Consider the following 13,046-nt stretch of genomic DNA (forward strand, 5'->3'; position numbering starts at 1 on the left):
AAAAAAAAAAGAAATTGCAGAAATTCTGTTGCGAGGTACCTTGTGTGTCCAAAAGGTGGGAGGTGGGCTAACCCCATTGCCCCTGTAAACATGAGCAGGCGGAGGGAAGTCCGCAGTGTGCTGGGCAGTGCTTGCCTGTTGTTGATGCTTTCTGTGTGCAGGCTGAAATCAGATTAGCTGCATAGGATCTCAGGAGAGCTAATTATATTTTTAATTGTAGAGACTCATCTCTGAGTGCTGCACTGTCAGCATGGCCATGTCTTTTGTTCTGAATGCTGCTCTGACCACAGCTGGGTATGCACAGTTCCAGTTATAACCATGGTACATGACTGGATAACAATAATCCTGAGCTTTCTGACATTCGCCCCCTCTCTCCCATAAAATCCTGCAGACTGCACTATAGTCAGTACATTCAAAAGGAAAGTCAGGTCTCAAAGCCTCTTCAGGAACTGGCAAATCCTACAAACCACAAATCAAATGTGTCTCATTTGTGAAACAATAATCCAGAGATGATCTGCACTGTTTGTCTGAAGAAGATCCTGCCTCTTTTTCTGAACAGGTGGTCTGTAGCAGACAGCTACCACAACAGGGACCATGCTGGTCTGGCTCTCAGCTGGCCTCAAAAGGCAGCTCCTCCCCATCACTGTCCTTCCTAAAGAGCCCATATCCATCCATTGCAGCACTCCAGCTGTGTGAACTATCCCCCCAAGGTGCCTGTGATCCTGATGAGATCACAGCCTTTGAACTGCAAACAGACCTGATTCCTCCTGCTTCTTCCCCATGCTTGCTTTCTGAAGACCAGCAATTGACATGCTGATTTTTTAGAGGAACTATTAGGGAGACATAAAGGGCCATAATATCAGCTAGAAAGTCATAGATAGCATCACACATTTAAGAAATAGAAAAATCTATTAATTCAGCCTCATATTTCTCTTTATCCTTGCAGGCATCATGTTTAAGGCAGCTCTCTTGGTCATTTTCCACATTAAGGCCTTCTACAGGCTTTGGATTAGTGCTACTAGTTGAACTTCATTTAATATTTCATTTAAAATGAATTTTTTGTAAAATTCTGCCCACATATTTCCATTTATTCCCATATAAATAAATAATGTTTCTTAATGTCACCAAAGGACAAGGTAAAAAAAAAAAGTGTTTGGAGGGTGGGGGTGGCAGAGAACTGAAGTTTTATCACAGAAATGGAGGTAACAGAAGCCAATACCAAACTGAATCACTATGATTTAATTGGTGCAATTAACACAGTATCTTGGGAAAGCTGAGTAACAAATTACATGCTTCTCAATGGAGGGGAAATACTTGACAACTCTCATGTGTGGAGGCTTAATGTTTCTTTTCCCATAGCCTTCAATTTCTACAGAAAGCTCTCACTGTGCTTTGGGATATTCCACTTAGCAGCTCAGTTAAACATACCCTGTAACAGATGATCTCATCTTGAGCCATATAATCAACTGTGCTCTTACACACAGCAAAATTCCCACTAGAATGGAAAAAAGGCACAGGGAATCCCCCTTCATCTCTAGTGTATTAGTGTAGCAGTTGTAAGGATTAGAGTTAAAATGGACCTTGAAGGACCTGACCAGCAAGGCAGTAGTGAGCCAAAGGTAAGTTTCTATGTATGTGTCTTTTCGATCAGGCACATTTCAAATATAAAAGGAAGTCATAAGGAAACAAGGAAGTGACAGAAGACATGTATGTATTTATATACTGTCAGCCTCAGCAGCTAACAGAAGCAAAAGAAAAAAAGAAGTCAAAAAAAAAAAAAAAAGCTAGCTCTTATAATCACATTTATATCTCCTCACTCTTCACTGCAGCTAAGGAAGCACTCAAGGGAGGGGTCAAAAACCTCTGCAGTAATTAACAGCACAAATTACATCAGAAGAGATCTTAATCATATCCTTAGATCATCTAAATCTCATAACGGAGTTTCTTAGAATTGCTTTCAGGAATGAAAAGAAGCCCTTCTGTTGAATTTATGACACAAGTTTTCCACTTGGAGAACTGAAGTAGACATCCAATCACATGGGATTTTATAGCTACCCTTGAAGGATATCATGAGCAGGTGTTCCAAGTGACGCACCTGGTACAGAAGCACATTTGTCAAGGCCACTATCTGCAGGCAGAGAAAGGCAGCAGGACTTGTTCACTTCAAATACTCTGGCTACTGCTCAGAATACACACAGCAGATTAGTGCACAATTCTGCATTTCTCCAGGGACTGAGATGCAGGTTGCTCAGAAGACAAACTTGGTAACAAGCAGCTTCTAGAAACCCCTGGAGCGCTTTGAGCTGGGCTTTTATGTTCCATAGTAACTAAAAGACCAGGGACAGAGGGGAAAAGTGAGGGAAAAAAGTGAAAACTGAGACTGAACATTAAGAAAAGTAAGTTTTCTTATTGATCTCCAGGATATGGCTCAACAGTAATTCACATAAAGCCTCAATTATTTAACTTGCAACTTTATTTCAGTGTAAGTCGTTGGTATAAAGTTTAATATCTAATTATACAGATACTGGGGATTTTCAGGGAAGTTTATTTTGTCCTTTTTAGTGTCTTTTGCCACTTGGTCCTCAGGTGTGTTTCAAGAGGACTAACACTATATGTGTACTTTAAATTTCTATACAAAAGCACTTAAAGTCTTGTTTTGATCTTCTGAGTAGGATGCCCAAAACATGCATATTATAGACAATATAATGGTCAAGGAAATGTTTCCCCTTTTTAAACTAAAGCAGTTAAAACCCCAGGAATATTAATTAATTTGGAAGAGTAAAAAGGCTTCCTTAGTGCTCATTTATTCTTTGAGCAAGTAAGACACACCCTCTCGGAATTATCAGATTTGATTGCTGTCTGCACTGAAAAGACAAAGATTGTCAAAGACAGCATTTAATTACATACATTTCATAATGCCACTAACTCATCCACTTCCGAATAAGAACTCATCAACGTTAAGAACTGTGTAAACCCACATGCAAAAACTGCCATAGAATTTTTTAAATAGAACCAAATTGGCAAGTTGTCGGAAAGGATATTTCAATGTTTAAAAAAAAAGTTTAATAAAATGAGCTCTTCAAGTAACTTAAATATCTTTAGCAAACATGTCCAGCAAAAGACTCTCTGTAAAAGAAATTGTTCTTAGAACAAAAAAGCTAACAAATGGCTATTTAGCCACTAATTTTTCAACACAGTGGTGGGTCTGTGTGAAACATTTTGTAATCTAAATAAAGCGAGTCCATTACAATGTTAAAAAACATACATTAAGCAGGACTGATTAACTATTGCATTTCTGTATTTACAAAAGTGCTTAGCATAACAAAATTACCTAAAAAAATATAAACTTTACCAATATCATTTGGTTCTATGTGTGCTCCTAGACCTGCACTTGGAAAAAATAGTATTTACATTGTTAGATTTAGATAAGTTTCTATAATTTTTGAAGAAATTTAACAAAACTCCCCCCACAAATGGACCCATATCTAAGTCAATGAATTTCATCTGGCTCATAACAGAGCAGGAGCAAATCCTTGAGTGCTGAGCAGTACAAGCAATTCTAGCCATTATCTGTGGCATTAGACCCCAGAACTGGCTGCCGACAAATTGGGCAGGTGGAGTTTTCAGAAAGCCAGCGATCAATACAATGAATATGAAACTCATGCGTACAAGGTAACTGCCTTAGCTTATTCCCTGTTGCATATTCATTAATGCAAACACTGCACGTTTTACTCCATTCATTTTCAGTGTGAACATCCCCATAGTTCCGTGTAGAAAGATTGTCAATCTGCTCTTTGGTTAAACCTCTTAAACGATCATCATCATCATCCTCATTCAGCAGGAAGAAGTGGGCAAGTCGAAGTATGGGCAGTGTTCCATTCTCCACGAGGTTGTTTGCATCTTGAGACTGCCTGCTATCTTGGTTCTCATGATTGCGCCCAGAGCGTTGACTACCACCCCTCTGTCCATTTCTTTCCCTGCTGCCATCTACTGCATGTCCATTTCTAGACAAAACCCCACTTGGATCACTGCTGTTTGCTGAACTTGAGTTATTCTGTGCATCTGCTACGTGATGACCTCCTCTTTGCACTTCTGAATTAGATTCAGTTTCCATTAAAGAACTCAGTTCTCCAAAGCCTGTCATTATCTGTCTAAGGATTGATCGAAGAGCCACTGATGAAGGTTCCCCAAGCCCAGTTTCTGAAATCCGACGAAGAGGTATCCGTATAGTGCTAATGTAGGTCCGAATACCTGCGCGTTCTGAGCGGGATATCGTGCGCCGGAATCCCCCACTGTCACTTTCAAAGGTAACTGTGTTTTCTGACATTCCTACTCTAGAACGAGTTCTACTGGCAATGCTGTCCCGGTCTCTGTTTTCTCCAGGACGAATTCTTCTCACCTGAAGATCTAGTGTAATTGTTGGGTGCCTCCTGGCAGCAGCTACTGGCCTACCAGGTTCTTCCTCTTCCAAAGTTGTTCGTAAGGATGGGGCTACACTGGAAAGCTGGGGAGCCTGAGTGTTACCTCTTGCTTGCTCTTCAGTAGGCTGTGGAGAAGCCTGAGCTGTTTGTCTCCTACTTCTGTTGACCTGCTGTGCATTTCTATCCTGCCTCTGACCACGTTCCTCAGAATGAGCAGCATCACCTTGCCTTTGCAGCGGGGAGCGGCTTCGACTACTTAGGGTAGACCTCAGCCGCAAAATCTCTAGTCTTTGGTTTGTATTCATCCGGACATGAGTTCTAGCTCTACCCCTTCTGACTCCTGCAGAAGTACCTCTTTCTGGCATTTCTCTTGGTTCATCAGCAGCCACAGAATTGTTTCGTGTAGTATTATTTGTCTGGCCTGCCAGCTCCCTCGTTCTACTCCTGAGCCTCCCCGAAACTGCATGAGAGACTATTTCTGACCTTAATGCCATGGCACGTCTTAAAAGCCTGGTCCTTGCAGCTTCGCTGTTTGCCTCTCTTGCAGCCATGCTCCTTGTCCGTGGGGCTACTGAACTGGCAACTAGCTGGCGTCTCCTTTCTACATACAGTCTGGTAGCATCTATATCAACATACTCCTCACCAGAAGTTTCCAAACTGTTATGATCGTGATTTATATTGATTTCAAGACTAAAGCGAAACTCCCCACTGTTTGGATTTGTTCGACTCACAGCTCTCCAGGTTTGGTTCCCACTCTGCCCACTCCGAGTGGCATTCCCTGTGCGACGAAATGTGTTAAGCCATTCAAGCAAAGAGTCGCCGTTGGAGTTTTCCCCAAGAACTTCAGAATCTGAGAGAAACAAAGAATTGCAAACATTCATACAACTGCATGCCCTGCATACTACAATGCACTCCCAATCCTCTTCACTTGCTGGGCTCTGACTTCAGACAAAATACAGTAAGGAGCAGGGCACCTAACTTGCTATGCTAATGTACAAAAATATGCTCTATGTAAAAATGTCAGCAAAACTTACCAGATCAACCTAGAATTTTTGTCTCACCAGCAGACTCATAGAGAAATTATTATGCCCAGATGGCCTCTTCTGAGCCAGTGTTCAGATTCAGGTGGTCTAAAGACTGTTTTTATTTGTCCAATACCTGCCCCTTGCTGAAGTTACCAGTTTGGGAATATTTTAACAACTCATTTTGATACAGCAGGAAAAGGAATAACAAGTCTTTTCTTCTTTTGGAAAACATTTTTAAAAAATGTTTCCTATTAAGCAGTAGAATAAATGATCACAGAATCATTAGGGCTGGAAGGAACCTCTGGAGATAATCTAGTTCAACTCCCCTGCAAAGGCAAGGTCACTTAGAGCAGCTTACATAGGAACGTGTCTGGGTGGGATGCATGGTTTGAACAGATTTTCTCCTTTTGTGCAAATATACTCTTTTCCTGTTACAATACCCACAGCTCCATTTTCAAGCCTTCTCCAACTACATGCTCAGGAACAGATACAAGTATTGTGGTTAGGGCTAACTATGTGTATAAAGCAGGCCAGTTGTCATGATCACAATGAAGATTTTCCCGTAAAGGGATCAGATTTAAGTTCTCCCTATTCCATCATCTCTGTGTCCAGGAAACCTCCCCTCCAAAAACTTTATCTTCATTTCTGAAGTGCCAATTCCTCCCCCAAATCTGACTAGAATTGGCCAAATAAGTAATCCAATATTTCTGGGGAATTGAAGACAGTGCATAAAACACAAGACTCACTTGACTAAAACAAATGAAAATGAAACAACAAAAGTATCATAACAGCGGAGAGATTAACTGTTTTCCACTTAACTTCATTTCCAACTGCTCTAATACATGATAATAACCTCTAAGAACTGAAAAAATAGTATTTTTTGTGCTATTACATTTACTAGAAAAGGACAATGAGGGAAAAAGGAGCAATTAATTTGTAATTAACATAAACGAGTTCTCATCAAGTATTTCAAGTTTGGTTTTGTATCCTTAGGAAATCTCTCTTAAACAATCCCCATAGGCAGATTGAAGAAAAAAGATAAATGAGTCTCTCTTAAATACCTTTACAGAACACTACTTATGCACCACATACTAGGTCTCTACATATGTAAGTGAAGAATGTTTACCTCCAACAGTTCTACCTTCACCTTCTCTGTTATCCAGATCAGACTGTGATGTCAGACGCTCCTTAGCCCCCTCCAAACGCTGCTGCAACTCCTCTGCTGTTATTTCTCCTGAATTAATTTACATTTTGATAACACTGTTAGATAAGACACTATTACTGCCCCTATACAGCCATGCAGAAATAACATTTTCTATCCTAAATGAAAATCTTCAGAAGACAGACAAAACTGATGAAACCAGAAAGAAAACAGCACTAATGTGAGATCATAATGCAGATATCAGAGGAAGTAGGTAGTGGAGTGGAAGAAAAAGATGCTGAATGTGTTGACAGTATGCCAGCTTTCAGGAACACTTCAGAGGTCCCCAAAATTACCACACATCAACAGATATAATTGAATGTACCAATTGTTAATTATCTGGGTTTGAACATTCAAATGCAGCATCTTGGTATACACGTGAAGTGTCATACATTTGTTCCATATGGAGGATTTTTCCCTTTCTACAAAGCCACAGAAGTCAGGCTGCTTGAGTCACAGTACCCCATGTGGTGCCTAACAGCAGGAGAGTTACTCCACTACACTTCTACTGAAGGTATGCACATCTTACCAGGAGTGCCAAGCAGGTTTCGGTCCCTCATTAACCTGTAGTCCTCCTCGTTGAGCTCGTTAATGAACTGGTAATAGGCCTCCTCCCTGCTGAGGCGCTCCAGCTGCCGCTGTCTCTCACCTCCGTTGCTGCTGCGCTCCCGTGAAGGCGCCTGCTCATTGCCATTTCCCGCACGGTGTCGGGAGCGATCCATAATGATAATGCCAAGCTGTCCTGGATAAAAGCAGAAGATTAGACTGCCCAGGAATTACAGGAAGTATTTACCTGATTTGCAGTAAAACATCCCCAGCGTTTTCAAATAAATTAGTTTATTAATAGCTAAAGACGATTAAAGTGAACCAAGCTCCATGTTATTTGCCAAGACAACAGGGTAGTTTATTATTCAAATATATAAATACTTCTAGCTTGTTGAAAAATAGTTTCAAGCCCCCTTCCTCACTGAAAGGGCATACTGGTTGGTATGGCAACTTTAAAATAAAAATGCAATGACAGGTTGGGGTTTTTTTAGCTAAATAATGATATTCTAGAAAGTTAAAGGAATTAACATAAAATTTATGCCCTTTCAAGTAAAATATAACAGCAGTGGGGAGTATTTCAAAAGCTGAAGTATAGCTAAAAACATGGTTTTCTGATTATTGGACTGCAATTACCCAGTGTAGACTTGTGACAACCCCAACATAAGACTACATTAATATTTTCATCACATAGTGGTACAGCCTACATATTTCTTTATGGTGGAATGACTCTTCTGACATTCTTACATTATTTGTATATTTTCCTTGCATTCTCTAATACAAGGATTAGTTAGCAAAGTGACATCTATCTCCAGAATACGGGGTAAAAGGGATGGGCTGTACTTTTGCCACAGTTCTTCATCACTTACCAAATACTGAACCAGTGGGACCACACTGTTAGGCAAGAATAACCTTCCAGTGTCAAAGAGGCATCATGTCCATTGATTTCTGTGTCATTACCACCTCCCTCTGGTTAGGACTCAATCCTCAGACCACTCCTCAACTTTCCTATTTTCTAAAGGAAACCTGTTCTTCCACTCTCTATTTGAAAGACGATAAAGTGTCCTTTCAATTGTGCTTCCTGTTTAACAAAAGGCACCTGTAACACCTGCTGAGGCAAACACCAGAAAAAAGAGATCACTTCTCTACAGAGATCATCAGGCTAGAGAAGCCCCAACCTGCTTGCAGGTGGGTAAATGCCTTTCTGTTTTATTTGTTTGCTTTTTTGTCAATTTACACCCACATAAAAGTCACTTCAAGTTTAGATCACAGGGAAAACACGGAAAACAGCATTCTAAGCACACTCCTGATCAATAATTAGTCTTCACAGGACAGGTGATGAGACAACAAACACACCAAACCAACTACTGGAAATACATTTAAAAAAAAAGCAAATCTTTAGCAACACTGCAAACAGATACAAAAAAATCAAAAAATGTATTTGTCAACAGCAGAAGCTGGCATACAATTAATATACCTTTCTTACGTTCTTTGTGGGATCCACTCTGATGTATCCTTGGTTTCATTATTTCCACACCTCATGTTACTTCCCCCCACCAGCCCCTGTCCCAGGTAACTGCACTTCTAAACACACTTCTTCCAAATCAACCATCTTCCTCCTGTATCCAACACTACATTTTGGTGCATTTAAAATCTTCTCTCCCAGCTCTAACCCATTCAACTTAAAGAAATTAAATCTGAGTATCTTCCCTTCAAGACATTTTCCACTCCCATAGTATTTTTTCTTTTTAATCAATGTTGTCCTCTTGGCTCAGCCTCACAAGCTGTAGATAACTGCTGACTTCGATTTCCCACAAGGGCTATGTTCAAATCAGGTCACTTCTCGTATCACACTTCTAAACACAAATTTCTCATCCAGCTCTTCCTCTTACTACCCCGTTTGTTTGAGTTTGTTTCCTCACAACAAAAGCAGTTCCCACCCAACCCCCCAGTCAGCACTATCATTACCTTGGCAACACCCAGCCTGAAAACTACCTAATTAACACTATTACCATGAAAATCCCCAATCCAGACTGCGCTGAACACTGCAGTGTCTCTGTCCAAGGGGACTTACAGCTTGACACAGGTGCGGCGGGGAGAGGGGGAACGAGGATTGATAAAATCAATTCAGTTTCACGTGAGGTTGTCATTTAGACAAATGCCTTAAAACAACATGTGGCCGCTTGCCCGACAATGACCATTCGAAGTTAACCGACTTCCCAGGTACATCACTGTACCACTGCACAGAAGAAAATTCCACATATATTCTTAAGAGAAGAAGTCCACGTAGTCCCCCTCAATCTAAATTTAAAGTGTTGTTCAAAAGAAAGGTTCTTTAGTTATCAGTTATCCACAGAAAATCTGGACATCTCTTCGATTTTGTGGGTAGTTAAGGGGAAAAAAAATACTCTTTTGTTGACAACTGTATGGTAGGATGATTAGTCACACTCCTTGAATGACTCACTTAGAAACAGTAAGGAGTGTGAAGTGCTCGGTTGTCCCATCTGTTTAACATAACTCCACGGATGACAACTACTATCCCTATTTATCAAATGCCATCAAAACTAAGTACTTTGGCACCTAAAATGTTTTAGTTGTTTAAGTTGAAGGGTATTAACTGCATCAAAAATGAAATACATTGCACTAGAATATTTCTGGGTATTGAAAAGCGGAAGGGTATCAACTAGTAAAATGCAAAAAACTGAAATCGAAATCCAGTTATAACTTGGAATACTCTTCCTTTGCAAAGAGGTAGGAGTCGCATGCCAACACCTTACGTTCTCTAGCATTTTCAACCTAAGACTTACTCCTTTAGACCTTAATTCATGATTACTCTAGCCCATTCTTTAAGGTTTACGACTATTTTTTAATAGTAAGTGTATACCTTACGCTTTTAAGTTTCAGCTTGTACTGAAACTGTCCCCGGTTCAATTACGTACTCATTTGCTGAAAGACTACCACCTGACTGCAAGGCGACTACGGAGTTTAACTGAGGAAGCCTCCCCGAGCTAGAGGGCTATTTAGCATTTCTGTCACACCACAGCCTCCAGGCAGGATGATCTCACCGATTTCGGGAATAAAAATAAAAAAAAAAAAAATTAAAAAAAAAAAAGGAAAACAACACCCAAACCAAACCCAGAAACCCCCACGCACGAAGCCTGGCGAAGGAGGGGAGGAAGGAGAGAAAAAGGGAGTCAGAAGGTAATGAAAACACCGCCCCCGGGACACCCAGCGCGACCCAAGCCGAGGGCCCGACAGTGGCCGCCCGCCCCGCCGCAGGCCGGCAGCAGAGCCCCCAGACGGCAGAGCCGAGCCAGCCCCGCCCCGCCCAGGGCAGGGATCGGGCCGCGACCCCAGGCCATGGAACTGCGAGGGCTTCGGGGACCGATCGAGCCCTCGGGCCCGGTCCCGCCCCGCCCCCGCCTGTTGCCGGGGGGACGGGAGCGCCGTGACTGACGCGGCTCCCGCCCAATGTCCCGGCCGGCCCGCGGCCCGCGGCCAATGGCAGCGGCGCCTGGCAGCCCGTGCCCTCCCGCCCCGCTCCCCCCGGGCTGCCCGGCCCGGCCCCGACACCCACCGCCCCGGCCGGACCCACGCTCTCCGCCGCCGCCCGAGCCCACGGCTCCCCTGCCCGCGGCGGGCCGCGTCACCCGCTGCGGCAAACTGGGGAGGCGCCCGTGCCGCCGCCTGCCCCGGTGGGGGGAAGCCTGCCGAGAGCGCGGCCGGCAAAACCCCACAGCCCGTCCCTGCCTGCTGCAGGCGGCGGTGCGGACCGGCCGGCTCAGGCCCGCTGCGCGCCCCGTCCCTCCCGGCGGCAGCGGCAGCCGCCCCCGCCGGGACACCGACCCTGCTGGTGCGAGCGGGGCGCGCTCCTGCTCCAATTGCCGTCCGGCTGCCGGCTCCAGCACCGATTGCGGTCCGGGTAGCTGCCGGCACCGCCGGCGCAGGTTCCGTGCGCGAGAGAGGGGGGGGGTGGCCCCCGCCGCGAGCCCCGCCCCCCAGTGCGCAGGCGCGTTTGGCACTTTGTGCCGCCTTACGTAAGGAACGAGATTGATTATGGAGTGGCTTTTCCCTCTGCTCCCTCCTTGCCAGCCTTCCTGCCGTTTTAAATGGGACGCTCTTCCTTCTTCCGTGACTCTGCCTCCCTTTCTTCCCTTTTTGTTTACGTTTCCTTCTGCAGGAATCTCCCACTGAACTTCTTGTAAAATAATTCAGAAAATAATTGCTGGGTGCCGTCCCCTGTCTCAAGCCGCGATTTTAGTGATTTCCATTTGCAGAGCCTTGGGTAGAAGTTGTCCCACGCGAGACGCGGAACCTGTCACAACATTTTGCCGGTTTTAGTTGCGGACGCACTGAGGGCGCCTGCAGCGTGCGCCCTGAGCTGCTTGTGCGGGTTTGTCTCGACACACCTCGCACAAGCTCCCTGAATCGGCACAATGAGGGGATTTCGCCAGGAGGGTGCTTCGGTGTGAAACCTGTACCTCGTCCTTCTCGTGTCCAAGCTGCTCTTGTGTTCAAGCTAAAATAAACAAGAGTTTGGGTGTTTTCTGTACGACTGGTCTCGTACAAAGGAGCGCCCTCAGTAATGGATGAGGAGCTAGAGGAAGGCCGCTGTCCGGGAAGATGCTTTCGCAGCACACCCAGGATTTCTTTATTCTGCTTAAGGAAAAGAGTTTGCACAAGTATCATGTTTAGGTTTGGTGGTGGTTTACATTCCTGTTCTGCCATTAGGTGGTTTCCATGGGACAAACTGACATGGGACAGATTCTTACCACCGAGGCCAGATCAGGAACTACTCTTTGCTCACTGCATTCAGAAAATGGCAACCTCTTTCTTTTACATGTGCCTTGCCGCAGTATAAATAATTAGTATTCTATTATGCTTCACCTGGCCTGAAGCAATTAAAATATGTCCTTCCTGAAGATCAAATTTATTTTCACAATAAAAGTCAGAGTATATATACTCTCTCTATCTATATATCTATATATCTATATATCTTGATACAGTTATGGTTTTTTATTCTTTTCCTCTCACAGTCTACTTTTACTAATCATTGTTCCACAGTGAAACAAAACATCTTCTCTGGGATCAAGCCCACATACAGACTGTTCATCCAGAAGGAAGTTATGATTTAGATGGGTGAATAAACGCATATTTCTATATCAAAACCTTACACTGAATTAGTTTATTTTCCACTGACCTGTTTTCCAGTGCAGAATTTGGTTTCCATGTCCTGTTCATAGTGATGTTTCACACCAGCACACTATAACTAAGTAAAGTACTTGTTCATTTTATGTTGTCTTGTTAATACAAAATGACAAGAGTAGATCTTTTTTAGAATATTATTGCACTGTAGCAGTGCTGTCCACAGTGAAACACTCTCTTTGCAACTATAATAAAAATAGCCTGTGGAGGGCAGCAAACCTCAGGCAATTACTAAGTTTTGAAATAAAGAATTTGAGAACCTGGATTTAATAAGATTGTTCCGTCTTTTAGGTTCTTTAGAAAGTAGCCCTATTCTCAGCATGCAGGGTTCCAACATTCAATGTATATAGTGTGGCAAAAGGATGGAGCACTTTTGGTGATGCTGAGCAATACAACAAAGTGCAATGGGCCCTTAGAAACTGATGCACAGAACAATGTACCTGACATGAGGAAGAACTTTTTTACTGTGCAGATGACTGAGCAGTGGGATAGGCTGCTGAGAGGGGTTGTGGAGTCTCCTTCACTGGAGATAGTCAAAAAGTTGTCTGGACACAACCCTGGTTAATGTGTTCTAAGGGACCCTGCTTGAGCTGGGAAGTTGGACCAGATGACCATTGTGGTCCCTTCCAACCTGACCCATTCTGTGATCCT

At 43.3% G+C, this 13,046-nt stretch overlaps 1 protein-coding gene across 6 annotated transcripts; it reads right to left on the bottom strand.

The window, feature by feature from the left end:
- Window positions 1-2,455: 2,455 nt before the first annotated feature.
- On the bottom strand, window positions 2,456-11,183 carry RNF6 (ring finger protein 6). Of its 6 annotated transcripts, none has more exons than XM_038145714.1 (5): window positions 11,037-11,183; window positions 8,060-8,298; window positions 7,177-7,389; window positions 6,573-6,680; window positions 2,456-5,271 (listed from the first exon to the last, which is right to left on the bottom strand). In XM_038145714.1, the coding sequence occupies exons 3-5, from the start codon at window positions 7,367-7,369 to the stop codon at window positions 3,560-3,562; spliced, it is 2,013 nt and encodes a 670-aa protein (XP_038001642.1). In that variant the 5' UTR covers window positions 7,370-7,389; window positions 8,060-8,298; window positions 11,037-11,183; the 3' UTR covers window positions 2,456-3,559. The 6 variants fall into 6 exon arrangements, with proteins under 6 accessions (XP_038001642.1, XP_038001623.1, XP_038001632.1 ...); XM_038145695.1 differs by having other exon boundaries at window positions 10,768-11,145; XM_038145704.1 differs by lacking the exon at window positions 11,037-11,183 and adding an exon at window positions 8,668-10,056.
- Between the last annotated feature and the right edge of the window lie 1,863 nt (window positions 11,184-13,046).

Source organism: Motacilla alba, chromosome 1 (assembly GCF_015832195.1).
Source record: "Motacilla alba alba isolate MOTALB_02 chromosome 1, Motacilla_alba_V1.0_pri, whole genome shotgun sequence".
Lineage (NCBI taxonomy): Eukaryota > Metazoa > Chordata > Aves > Passeriformes > Motacillidae > Motacilla > Motacilla alba.

Bases quoted from the DNA above. Each gene is read 5' to 3' on its own strand.
- RNF6 (XM_038145678.1), bottom strand. From the start codon at position 8,716: ATGAAACCAAGGATACATCAGAGTGGATCCCACAAAGAACGTAAGAAA. The intron at 7,390-8,667 runs GTATATTAATTG...GCTTTTATCCAG, and splicing joins CCACAAAGAACGTAAGAAAG to GACAGCTTGGCATTATCATT. The intron at 5,272-6,572 runs GTAAACATTCTT...TGTTTCTCTCAG, and splicing joins TGAAGGTAGAACTGTTGGAG to ATTCTGAAGTTCTTGGGGAA.